The following is a 13,794-nucleotide window of genomic DNA, read 5'->3' as shown; positions in this document are numbered from 1 at the left end:
CTTCCCAGCCATGTCAGTCAGAGGAATACAAGGCATATTCTTGTTCAACTAAAATCCCTGCCTCTTTCATTATCAGTCAAGATCAGATGGCTTAAATATAGCACTGGTAAATTAGAATGAATCCCAACAGGTTTGCAGTAGACTTTTCACTGGTTGATGAGTTAGTTGTTTTTATATAGGCAAAGTTATTGGCTTTCTCTGTTGCTTGGCTTCCTAAACTAATACCATTGCAGCTTAAAGGCTCAAAAGCTGCTGGATGTCAATGGCTTATGCCTGCTGTCCTAGCTACTCAGGAAGCTGAGATTTGAGAATAACAGTTTGAAGCCAACCTGGTCAGGAAAATCTGTAAGACTCTTATCTCCAGTTAACCTCCAAAAAGCTGCAAATAGAGCTATGGTTCAAGCTTAGAATGCTAGCCTCAGTGGAAAAGCTCTGGGACAGTGCCATGACTGGGAGAGAGAGGGAGGGAGAGAAGGAGGAAAGGAGGAAAGAAAGGGAGAAGGGGTGGGGGAAGAAAAAAGAAGAGAAGGGAGAGGGAGGGAGGGAGACTTGAGGGCTAAATCAGTCTTTACAATCATCAGAAACTAGTGTTTCAGAAGTCCATTTTCAAATTAAATGGAATTTTGGATACAGGGTTGATCATTGGTGTAGTTACCAGAATACAACCTACCATAGCCACATTGTAGCCTTAGGTACTATCAGTTTAATATGAGCCTGCCTTCTTTTACCCTGCTGTCCCCCCACCACCTCCTCATTCCACAGGAAAACATTTTCATAGGATTCCATATTAGATACTAGGCTTTCTCCAAGTCCTAAGTGGGTATGTTGATTAAAATATGATTGTTGCCATGTGAAGGTATCCCAAGTTTAGAAGCTATTAGAAACTACCTTTAATTTTCATGCATACTAATAAATACCTACTGTATACTTTGTCTTGAAATAATTCTAAGTTTTACCATCCACCAGTAATCAGAAAAGTGTCAAATCTCCCATTTTATGGTTTTCATCATGAGGTACTTTACCCAAAAAACAGTAAACTGTCAATATGTTTTCGTACCAATGAGAAATTTTATGACCTGTCATGTATAAGATTGAAGTTGAAATATTCATGAAAATCTACACTGTATGTTTGCTAGATTTGCTACTAATGATTGATTCAGTCACCTTAAGAATTTTTTCCTCAACTTTAGTAAGTGGTTTTCACTAAAGGAAAGACACCAGTATGGTTTGTTTTCAAAGACATTTTTTTGCATTGCTAGAATCGAACTCAGGACTTTGTACATAATAGGCAAGTAATTTACTCTTTTTATTATTACTCATTTTTTTAATCAGTATGAGACTTAAACTCAGAGCCTGGGTACTGTTTCTGAGCTTTTTGCTCAAAGCTAGTCTTCTACCACTTTGAGCCACAGCACCACTTCTCTAGCACTTTTTGAACTGTTCCTTACTCAGAAGATTTTTTGAGCAGATTCTCCACCCCACACATTACATAGTCCAGATATACTTTAGGTTCATTTTTGGTATTAGACAAAAACAAGTGATGTTTATTGAAAATAATAGCATTGACAAAATAAAAGACATCACTTTTTTTTGGCCAGTCCTGGGGCTTGAACTCATGGCCTGGGCACTGTCCCTGGGCTTTCTCAAAGCTAGCACTCTACCACATCAGCCACAGTGCCATTTGTGGCTTTTTCTGTATATGTGGTATTGAGGAATCTAACTCGGGGCTTCATGCATGCTAGGCAAGCACTCTACCACTTGGCCTCTTTCCCAGCCCAAAACATCTGCTTTTATTGCAGTACAAAAATTGAGAAGGAGAAAAGAGAGCATGCAAAGCAGCATGGGATGATCCGCACAGAGATAACAGGAGCTGAGATTGCAGAAGAAATGGAGAAGGAAAGACGCCTCTTTCAGCTTCAGATGTGTGAAGTAAGATGGGCCTTTTTATCATGAGCCTGGAATTGTAATATATATTCTTTCTCTGCTGGTCAGCAGGCTCTATGCTAGAAGTTAAGCTGTGTTTGATTCTTAGAGGAGGGAACTGTTTCCTAAGAATTCTAATCTCCATTTTTCTCCAAGCTTTTTGGGATCTGCCATTGATCTGTTGTGTCATATTTTGAGCCTTGGTTAAGCCAAAACAGCATTCTTTGGTGAGAACCTTACTGTTGCTTGAGAGTGATTTGTGGGGAAATTTTTGATGAGCAGTAACACTGGTGAATATTACAAGTTTAGAGCATGTGTTTTTTTTGTTTTTGTTTTTGTTTTAGTCATGGGTTCAGCTTAAAGTAATTATTAAGGAAGCCAAGATTGTGAAAAAAAAATGCATGCTGCATTAAACCTAGAGCAGTGGTTCTCAAACTGAGTTCAGAACATTAGCACTCCTTACCATAGAGAAAGGCCAATTCTCACCAGTTCTAGTCTGCTTTTCAATAATGGAGGTATTTTTGCAGTTTTCAGGAAATACTAAAATGGAGATTTTGATTGGTTTTTTTTGCTAGTCCTGGGGCTTGAACTCAGGACCTGAACACTGTCCTTGCACTTTCTCAAGACTTAAAGCTCTACCACTTGAGCCACAGCACCATTTTTGGCTTTTCCTATGAATGTGGTACCAAGGAATTGAATCCCGGTCTTCATGCATGCTAGGCAAGCACTCTACCACTAGGCCAAATTCCTGGCCCTTGTGGTACATTTTTTGAAGAGAATGTTATTCTTTTTGTTTTCTTCATAGAGCAGTTGCCTTTCATATAAACTGTAAGTTTGAGATCCACTTCCCCATGGGGAAAGAACCAGCTGTTCTAGACTGTTTACCATTTTATTTCTGCTTGTCTAGTAAGCTTGTTGTAAGAGTTTATCAAGTGCTAACACTCTGACCCATTTGCTGTGATGACTGCCACATCAGCTTCTCTAAGTTAAGCTTATCCTATCTAATGACCACTGAGGCTCACTGACTTGTACACATTTCTGAATATGTTCTGCCACCTGAACCCCTGACTCAAGAACCCTATCTGGAGTTCCCAACCTAAAATTCTGCATTATTTTCACAGTATCTCATTAAAGTTAATGAAATCAAGACCAAAAAGGGTGTGGATCTGCTGCAGAATCTTATAAAGTATTATCATGCACAGTGCAAGTAAGTAGATTGTTGCAGTCATTATCATACTCCTTCACTGTCACTGATTTTCTTTTTTCTCTACATATTTTTTCTTCATTTGGTAGCCATGACATTACACAGATAAATGTATAAGAAAGTATTGTCTTCTGTCTGTACTGCTTCATGTGTAAATCAGTAGCTTAAAATAGGACAACTATGTGATTACTCAGAAAAAGTACCTTCCTTAGAAATGATAAACCTTGACAGCTTTGAAAATCAAATGTAGAGGATGAATGAGCCACAAGGGAGGCCTTTCTAACCTGTTCCTCATCTGTCCATCCCCTACTTGATCTTTCTTTCCTTTCCCTTTCCCCTTTTCTTTTTCCTTTTTCTCCTTTCCTTTCCTTTCCCTTCCTTTCTTTCATTCCTTTTTTTTTTTAAACTTTCAGTACTAGGGATGAGTTAAATACAGCCCTTTGGTTTTATGTTTTGTTTCTGAGATAAAGTCTCCCTAGCTTTCCCTAGGCTGGTCTTGAACTCTGTTTCTGCCTCAGCTAATCTGATTTTACCTGAATTTTCTCAGGGCATAAGGACTTTTCAAGAATATTAAGTCATTTATATCATGTTTTGAGCTTTTACTTATATGAAGCCTGTGAGCATTATGAATTTTTGCTTTTATATGTAGATTTATATGAGCTGATATATTTTCAGGGGCATCCATTCTGCACTAGCACCATTTTTTTCTTTTTTCAAATTGTAATTAATAGAGGGGTTATAGTTATATTCGCCAGATAGAAGGAGCATTGATACCCCTTCTCATGTTTTTGTTCTCATTTCCCTCCCCCCCTCCCCTCATCTTGTTTTCCCCCTTTCCCTTTCCTATTTCAAATAAACAAATAATTGTGTATACAATATACCACATTACAAGGTAAGATACTGTAACAATATGAGAATAACCAAGGACAACAAAAGAGATGAGAAATAACATAGTACATTACAAACAATGATCACACAATATGAAGCTCTTGTTTCCATATCTGGGAGGTCCTTTCACTTAGCCTCATCCTATATGGCCTGGTATATCTAGGTTTTGAGCTATTGTAATCCTCTGCCTGGAGAGTCCAAAGTTTGTACTAATTATTACAAATGAGGGAAACCATTGAGCCTATATTCCTTTGAGTCTGGCTTATTTCACTTAATATGATTTTTTTTCCACATCTTTCCATTTCCTTACAAATGCAGCAATGTCATTCTTTCTGATGGCAGCATAGAATTCCATTGTGTATAAATACCACATCTTGTTGATCCAATAATCTACTGAGCAGCATCTGGGTTGGTTCCATATCTTTGCTATGGTAAAATAATACTACTAACACCATTTTTATTTGTTTAGGTTTTAGATCTGATAATCCAATGATGATTCTGTGGCATTGCAGCTGCCTGTTTACCTTCTTCACTAACTGGACTTTCAAGACTTTTTTTTCTGAGTCTGTGTAAAAATGTACCTGTTACTGTTAGAAGAGTGGGGGGGAATTACATGGAAAGAAATATGAGAAACTTTCCAAAGAGGATCAGACATCAGAATAATACAAAGATTATTTATACTACTTTATATATAATATACAATATATAATATATAATTCTCTTTGATTGCTTTCATTCCTTTTAATACTGTTATGTCTAGGAAAATGAATGTCTATAAATAAACATATAGGAAAAGCACAAAGCTTGGGGTCCTTCTATAACCCTCAGGAGCATTATCTGTATACTGGGTTTGGGTTGTAGCACCCACCTGAGGATTCTTGTTGGGACACTGGAGTCCAATAAGCTAAATGCACACGGAAACCTTAGCTTAGTGCCTGACATATTGGGATGGCATCAAGCTCATTTATTTATATATGTTATTGTTAGGGTGTTTCTTTTTATTTTTAATGACCAAATTGTTGGTTTCACTTTTTCAAAGTAATTCTACTTTATATATAGTTACCTTTCCAAAAAATCATTATTAGGTAAAGTTTGCCTATCCTCAAGCTTTAGACATGGAAATATGTGGGTAATTCACCCTGATTTTTGGTCTGGATGGAATATTTTTTATCTTTTACTAATTTGTTGCATTGCTGTGAAACTTTTACCAAAATATGAGAATTGGTATACTGATTTACAACACCTTTTTAAAATACATTTTTTTTTTAGTTCAGCTAATCTAATTTTACCTGAATTTAGAAATTTCATTCTCTCGAATTTTCTCAGGGCAAGAAAAGTTTGTGGGCATAGGGATTGTTTGCTTCAATGGTTAGGTATTTTGTTTTATTTTGTTTTGATGAGTAGGTTTGAACTTAATGCCTTGTATCTGCTAGGGAAGTGTTCCATCATTTAAGCCATGCCCACCGGTCATTTTGATTTTAGTTTATTTTTCAAATAAGGTCTCAAGTTGTTACCACGGAAGCCTCAGACTATCTTTCTCTGAAAATACAGACTGTAGAACTTCCTCACTCTGTTTGTTGATGAGTGATGTCTCCCTAACTTTTTTTTTCCTTTGTCAGTTGTGGAGCTTGAACTCTGGGCTTGGGCATTGTCCCTGAGCTCTTCAACTCAAGGCTATTATCATTCTAACACTTGAGCCACAGCACTACTTCCAGTTTTCTGATACTTAATTGGAGATAAGAGTCGCATGGATTTTCATGTCCAGGCTGGCTTTGGACCATGATTCTCTGATCTTAGCCTCCTGAGTAGCTAGGATTACAGACCTGAGCCACTAGCAGCACCTGGCTGTCTCCCTAAACTTTCATAGGCACTAACCTGAGGGCAAGATCCTCCCAATGACCTCATTATTTGTTTTATTTTAATAATTTGGTAAATAATATCTGTGATTCTGTAACATATCCATACTTCCTTTGGAAGTGGCAGCTTTTGTCCAAACTATCAAGGGAAACACTCATCTTGCTTGGTTTTCCTTCCTTGTCATTGTTGGGACCCAGTGACTTAAGAAGGCAATGAAAGGGTATAGCTACTGCTGAGGTGAAAGTCCTGCTTTATTCTGAGGAGAATGTTTTCTGCTGATGATGGATGTGATTAGACTCTCCTTGACTTGCACTTCACTGCAGTATGTGTTTTATAGTCAGACTAAATATAAGGTCCCTCTGTTCTTCTGTTGTGCAACTTATATTTTCTTGCTATCCTGTGTCACTAAATTCATGTTTCTTCCAAGCTGCTTATTTAGGATCAAAGATCAGATAATCAATCTGAAACCTCTTTTATTGGTCTGGAGCCATCACGTGTTAGACTTCTTTTCTAAGCCTGGCATGATAAGTACATTATCTCTAGTGCTCACAAGAACTAACCCATGTGACTGTGTGCACTTCATGTATAAACCAATGGGAATTACCTGTCAGGTTGAGGTGCAGTAAGATTTTTTTTTAAACTTTTACTGACTTACTCTAAAGGACACAAATGAGCAGCCAAATTGAGGAGGCCCATAGGATTTCTGTTCCCATGCTCCTGAGATTTGCAATTCTCCTGGAGTTTTTATAGAAGCTCTATAATGTAATAATCAATACAGCCATTGACCCAGAGGTGACAGAAAAGTCCAAGTCTTACCTCTCTAGCACACATGGATAGATCCATAATAAACCTTTACAAAGATGTTCCATCCAGGTGCCAGTGGCTCACATGTGTAATCCTAGCTTTTCAAGAAGCTGAGAATCACAATTAAAAAGCCAGCCCAGGCAGGAAAGTTCATGAGAATCTTACCTCCAGTTAGCTACCAAAAGCCTAGAGGTTAAGCTGCAGGTCAGGTCTTAAAGTACTAGACTTGAGTGGGAAAAAAAAAAAGCTTAGGGAGAATCCCTAGGCCCTGAGTTAAATAAAGCCAGGACTGTCACATACACACACACATTCTACAAACTGAGTATGGCAGTGACTGACATAGAGGAAATAGTAACACACTAGCTCACTGTCTGTTTTCTGAGGATTTCAGTAATGTGGAGAGAAAGTGACTGGCAAAGAAATAATTTCCCCTTCTATTTGTAGAGCTTCTATGTTAAGTTTGGTACTGAGAGCATGCTTATCCTTTACTTCCTGGTTAACAGAACACATTTATCTGTATTTCCATCTGATGTTCCTTAGAATTTTTTGTACTCACTATGTGACCAGCAGCATGCTGGTCTCAGAACCAGAACCTGCCCAAGATAGTTCATCTAATGAAGTTTAAAGATAAATTAGGATGTGCTTTTGACTTTTAAGTCCCTGTATTTCTTCTTAGTTATAGCCAGTTACAGTAGAGGAGGAAAGAAGGGACTTGAACTGCCACCTTCTGCAAGGTTTTGTGGCAAGTGATAGCTCTGTGCCACCTGGGCACAGATGGAACTGAGACTCTCTCAGGAAAAAGAATCAAGTAGAGAACAAGTTTCCAGAAGTTCTCTGTAGCTGGTAACATGTTGGCATTTGCTTTTGGTGGCATTAATAATTCATTACTAATGACTGTATTGTCACTTGGTTTTCTCTGCAACTCTTCTTTCATTCCTGCTCCTTCTTCTTACACAGAGCTGGGAAGTTTTTAAAGGAAAATGTAATAGATAAAAGTAGAAAAGTATGTAAGGCCAGAACAAATAAAAGCTCTTTAGTTCCATACAGAGAATTTCTTTTAATTTGTTTTTATTATCTTTATGTAATTGTTGAGTCCAATTCAGTATGTCAGTTTTTAAGTACAATGCATCTCCCCCTTCAGTATTCTCCCTCTCCCCCATCTCCAAATCTCACTAGTCCCCTCAAGGGACCTGGTTCCATTTTCACATATGTACATTGAATATTATGATTTCTATACAGACAAATTTAGCTCATATCCCTGAAGATAGTGAACACATGTTGGAAAACACATTTAAACTTTCATTTTCTAATTAAATAATAAAAAATATATATTTGTTCTGCTCCTACTCTATTGGTGGGAGACTTTCTAAACTAGTGTTTCCTCTAATTTTAGAAAAGGTTTTCTACCACCAAAGACTTTAACCTTAGAAAATTTGCCAGGTTCTGGTTGTTCATACCTGTAATCCTAGCTATTCAGGAGGTTGAGATTGGAGGATTGTGTTTCGAAACCGTCCTGCGCAGGAAAGTCCATGAGACTCCTGTTTTCAATTAGCTGCCAAAAAAAATAGAGTTATGGCTTAAGTGGTAGAATGTGTAGAGAACAAAAGCTCGGGGACAGTGCCCAGGCTTTGAGCTCAAGCCATTGGATTCATGGGCACACACGCACACACACGCACACAATCTGTATAACTTCAGTGATCATCCCAAAGGCAAAATCTGATGGAATGCAAGGTTGATAATGAATGTATTAATATAAGTTCAAAAGAAATATGGATCCTAAAATTTTTATACTATTTGTAGTCACTTAGCCATTTGCACTTGTGCTGAGCCTCCTTTGATGTGAAAATGAGATGGTTCCCATTAGCTGTGGGGAGGCAGTGAGACAGATAATGGCTACAAGATTATGGTTAGAGAAGTGTCCACGAGTGCAATAGGAATTCTGTCCTTTGGCTTATTTTGTGTTTCTCTATGCTGATTTCACAAATGGGGCTCCTGAGAGGAGTGTTCATCCCAAAACAGACAGTCTCTTTGCTCGGTGGTTGTGATATGATTTCAGAATCAGGAAGACCTGAATCTGAATTCCACATCTTTGTGAACAGAGCAAATTAATATACCTTCTGATAAACCAACATGACATCAAAATGCTTAATTCCTGAGTCAAGCAAATAAAATATTTTGCGAAAAGTATGTTGTTCGGTGCTGGGCATGGGATAAATGCTCCACCAAGATTAACTCTTGTTATTATTCAGATGAAATATTCATATATAGGATGCAGCTTTCCCAATCCACTGGTACAATGTTTTTGAAATCCTGTGTTTTGAGTTTATGCAGGAACTCATTGTTTTCTGAGGAACTGGAAGAAACACTGACCTCCCTCCTGCCTGTATTTCCAGTTCAGTCACTTCTCTCCTATGTGTCCACTTGGACTCCATGTAGGCCAGTGGATATTGTATCTCTCTCATTCAGATGTGGCCCCTTGGGAATGTGTATGCATGGATGGGTAGTTAGGAGGCCGCTGTAATTTGATGTGATTGAGAGATCTGTCAAATGTCAAACAGTAAGCTGGTAGAAATCATTTGTTATAACTCTCCATAAAATACTCAAAGTAGGTGTATGCTTATTTTGTGACGATAATGGGGACAGAGAAGTAATGTGTCTATTTTCAGATTGTTCACTTAATTATAATTCCTTTCCTTTTTAATGGCTGATAGAATGCTATTGCTTTCCATTGTAGTTTCTTTCAGGATGGCTTGAAAACAGCTGATAAGCTGAAACAGTACATTGAAAAGTTGGCTGCTGATTTATATAATGTAAGTATGTATGTAGTATGTATATTTCAGCTGTATTTCAGCTGTATCAGTATCATAGGAATCTGCGATAGAAGCCTGTTAGGTTGGGTTCTGGTGGTTCATACCTGTAATCTTAGCTACTCAGTAGATTGAAATCTAAGAAATGAAGTTCAGAACCAGTCTTGGCAAGATGGTCCATGAGACTCTTACCTGCAATTAAGTACCAAAAGCCAAAACTGGAGCTGTGATTCAAAGTGGTAGAGTGTCAGCCTTTGGTGAAAAAGGTCAGGCCCTGAGTTCACACACCAGTCCTGGAGCATGAAGACTATGAGAAGTTAAAAAAAAAAAAAGTTTAGTGATAAATCAGTATAAAGGTAGGGCAAACAAGTATTTAGTTTAACCCTGTGAGGTCATTCATGTTCAGATCTTCCAGACTTACACTTCTCAGAGGGGGAGTATAAACCATCAGTTCTAGGTGGTTCTGTGCTCAGGCAATAGCTACATGCCCTTTGACCAACAGTTGTAGAATATTTGATCAGGAGAGGATAAAATAATAACTATCTCTGAGTAGGCAGATTTATGGATTTCTTCAGTTTGCTTTGTATTTTCTTTTTAGTTTCTAGGTTTTATTTGTTTTATTCAAAATGAGTACCCTGTGTATATAAGGGAATTAGCTTCAGATAGGGTTTTTAGAATTGCAGAGAATACTTTGCGGACGGTACATTTTTGATCCATATATCCAAAATGTAAAATTTGACAGTTTGAGCACTGACTGCCATGACACCCCTAATAAAAAATTCTGTTTAACTTACTGAGATTACACTTAAAATGCAGTTGTGTAATAACATTGTATAAAATCACTTTCAACCTATGTGAATAAGGTGTTTATGAAATATAAACAAATGCCATGTTTAGATTTGCATTCTATCCTCAAGATAACTCCTATGTACATGCAAATATTTTAAACTCCGGACAAACACAAATGTTTCTGGTCCCAAGCATTTCAGGTAAGGAATGCTCAACCTTTGTTCTTACATAACAGTATAAATTACAGCTAGTGGGCACTGGTGACTCATGTCTGTTCAGGAGACAGGGACAGTGCCTGGCTGAGTTCAGATCCAATGACTGGCACACCAAAAAAGAAAAGGTAGCTATTTCTAGTTACTGGGTTTCCTTTCTAATTTTTCTGTTAATAGTTGACGTGATTTGGTCACAATTAAATGCCACATGACTAAAGTGATAGCAGCAATCCCTTTCCTCATGTAGTGCAATAGAAACTTTGTGTGTATTCATTGGCCCACAGAATTTTTAGCTGTTCATATGATGCTTTTCTGGCCCCCACATGGTATTCCTGATCCCACTTTTTGGAAAACCAGAAGCACATGATTTTAATACGCTTCTTAACCTTGTTTAAAATAGCACTTTAGAGTTCATTGTCTGACCTAGAGGTGTTCTTTGATAAGAAAGCATGGTGCACCATGCTTAACCAACTTCAAAACTTACTGATATGTAACTAGGCAGTACGAAGGTGTTTACTGAAAATCAGCTATGTAATTGAATTATTTGATGAATGGTATATTTGGATAAATTAAAATGTGTTCCTAAAAGCATAAATGATAAGTAATAGAACTAATTTTTTTTCTTTTATAGATCAAACAGACCCAGGATGAAGAAAAAAAACAGCTAACTGCACTCCGTGACTTAATAAAATCTTCTCTTCAGCTTGATCAGAAAGAAGTAGGTGGTTTATATGTTCCCAGCAGGGCTAACAGTGTAAGTGAGGCTACTTGTGATACTTTTGTGTTTTGTGATCTGTGAAACAGGCACATTGATATCTTCCTGTGGGGTGGTTGTGGGGACAGATGAGGTTGAATGTAGAAGTGTGGTGATGCCTAGGGTAGAAACTGCCTTTAGCTCTCATTTTATATATTGAATATTTGAAACAAGGTCTACAGTGTATGATAAGTGTTAAGAGAATGTAATGTAGTTTCCTAACTGTAAATGTTACTTGTTGAAACATTACCTGTTTCTGTGTACCAGGCACTAATGTAGATAGTAAGCTTTAGTCTTTTCCATTGTATAGAAGAGTGAACCTGCTGAGTGCACAGTCATGTTGGTACGGACGCTCTTAGAGATGGTGGCTGCTGCCAGAGATATCCTAAACCACTCAGAGATAGAAAATTGCCTGCTGTCATCATGGGTTCAAACAGATTAGAGCAGCAAGCATGGAGAAGTAGAAATGGATTTCTTAGGTAGAAACTCAGACCTGACTATGGAAAACTGGCTGTTATATTAAGGAATTCCTAGTAAGGGTAAATAGGTAGTAATCACCATTTGTTACATGGAAGAAAGTCACATGTGCCTGTTTATGTTAGAAAATTATTACAGATTAGAGTGCAGTAATACGTAAATGTAATCTTTTATATTGTGAATTCCTTATGCTTTGTCACATCAGTGGTATACTTCCTTTTAATTCTTAAAATTTCCGGAAGGTGTTCATTAATCCAAAGATAAACCAACCCTCACCACATCAAAAACAACAAAAATCCCTTACTACCTGAACTAGCCTTTATAACAACCTGGGAGTTGTTCTTCACCAAGAAGCTAAATTTCCCTATTCTTCTGCTTCCCTTACTACAGGTCTATATATGCTTTAGGATTCGGTCCACTGAGAAAAGCCTGTAGCCTTCTAATACTGTGTGCCTTCTCACCTTTGACAAAGGCATGATATCCAGGAAGAGCTGTATGTTGAGGCACTATATTTATACCCAGGCAGCCTCACCATGGCTACATGTAGGGTTGAAAGCCCCAGTCTATATTAGAAGACATTCTGAGTATCACTCTGAAACACAAACATGCATGCTAAGAGAGCCTACGACTGACATACAAATCCTAGTGCTTCTCAGTGTAGGGGCAATAAAAGTACCTAAGAAGGGAGGAAAACGGGGCATATTTACTTACTGGTGTGCACTTAAGGGCTTCCTACTCCTGTTTTGTCACACAGGGTCACCTCATTTCTCTGTATCTGGATAGATAGTACTTTCTGCGAAAGAAAACTCCGTTTTTGTTTTGGATAATGATTGGTGTATTTTACTTAGGCTAACTAAAGAACCAAGTTTCACATAAACCAAAAGAGAATATACATAATGAAATTGATTTGGGTTATTTTTAACTGCAGTTCAGATTAATAAATGAGTTATTGTTAGCAGTGTTAAGGATATTTTGTTACAAAAATTATCCTTCACAGCAAGCCTGTCCCTTCCCAATCTGTGTACCATTCTTTATTGGGAAATATCTTTAGAGGGTAAAGATTTTTAATGACTTAGACTAAATAAATGTGAAGACACTGTCTACAACAGAGTTCTTTCCATAATCTTGTTGTTTGAAAAGAGTGTTATCTAAAAAATTACTTTAGAAATTTAAAAGTGCTCCATATCATTTAGCCTAAGTAAACCATCAGGTTCTAACCTGGTGGCATTACTCAGTTGTAGCCAGGTACTGGTGGCTCGCATCTATGATCCTACCTATTCAGTAGGCTGAAATCTGAGTATTGAGATTTAGGACAACCTGGACAGGAAATTCTGTGAGACTTCTATCTCTGATCTACCACCAAAAAGCCAGAAATAGAATTGTGCCTCAAAGTGGTAAAGTGCCAGCCTTGAGTAAAAAACGCTAAGGGACAGCTTAGCTTTAGTTATAATAAGAGCCCAGATTTTTTTTTTTTTTTTGCCAGCCCTGGGGACTGAACTCAGGGCCTGAGCACTGTCCTTGCCCTTTCTCAAGGCTAGTGCTCTACCACTTGAACCAAAGCACCAGTTTTGGCTTTTCTATGTATGTAGTACCGAGATGAATCAAACCTGAGTCTTTGTGCATGCTAATCAAGTACTTTGATTTTTTTTTTCCTTGTTAAAACCAGAATTTTAGGCCAGGAGTTTGGCCTAGTGGTAGAGTGCTTGCCTTGCATGCACGAAGACCCGGGTTCAATTCCTCGGTACCACATATATAGAAAAAAAGCAAGAAGTGGTGCTGAGGCTCAAGTGGTAGAGCTCTAGCCTTGAGAAAGTCCAAGGACAGTGTTTACACCCTGAGCTCAAACTGGCAAAAAAAGAAAAAAAAAAACCCAGATTTTTATTGTCATATAGCAAATGTCCTGTAAAATTAACTACCTTTTTGTACTAACCACATTTCCCCCAAAAAACTATCATTACATGGATATTTTTAAGGTAGTGATTATCGATTGTTAATGGTGATATCTATAAATTATAATTAGGGAACTCAAAATAATTCCAACAAAATTCCAGGTTGTTATAGGTTCTGTCCTCATTTCTC

The 13,794-nt window shown here is 37.7% G+C and overlaps 1 protein-coding gene across 9 annotated transcripts in view; it reads left to right on the top strand.

Moving 5' to 3' along the window:
- Asap1 (ArfGAP with SH3 domain, ankyrin repeat and PH domain 1) overlaps positions 1-13,794 on the top strand; it is a 276,484-nt gene that overhangs the window by 193,229 nt on the left and 69,461 nt on the right. For 5 of the 9 annotated variants that reach the window (XM_090339394.1, XM_090339399.1, XM_090339401.1 and 2 more), the window contains exons 8-11: positions 1,800-1,929; positions 3,045-3,130; positions 9,411-9,486; positions 11,116-11,238. In XM_090339394.1, the coding sequence (XP_090195520.1) occupies positions 1,800-1,929; positions 3,045-3,130; positions 9,411-9,486; positions 11,116-11,238 (415 nt within the window). The remainder of the gene's footprint in view (positions 1-1,799; positions 1,930-3,044; positions 3,131-9,410; positions 9,487-11,115; positions 11,239-13,794) is intronic. The other 4 variants (XM_090339398.1, XM_090339402.1, XM_090339400.1 and 1 more) reach the window with 1 other exon arrangement.

Source organism: Megascapheus bottae, chromosome 9, assembly GCF_031878675.1.
Source record: "Megascapheus bottae isolate mThoBot1 chromosome 9, mThoBot2.hap1, whole genome shotgun sequence".
Classification (NCBI taxonomy): Eukaryota; Metazoa; Chordata; class Mammalia; order Rodentia; family Geomyidae; genus Megascapheus; species Megascapheus bottae.
This window is presented reverse-complemented; position numbering and strand designations above follow the sequence as displayed.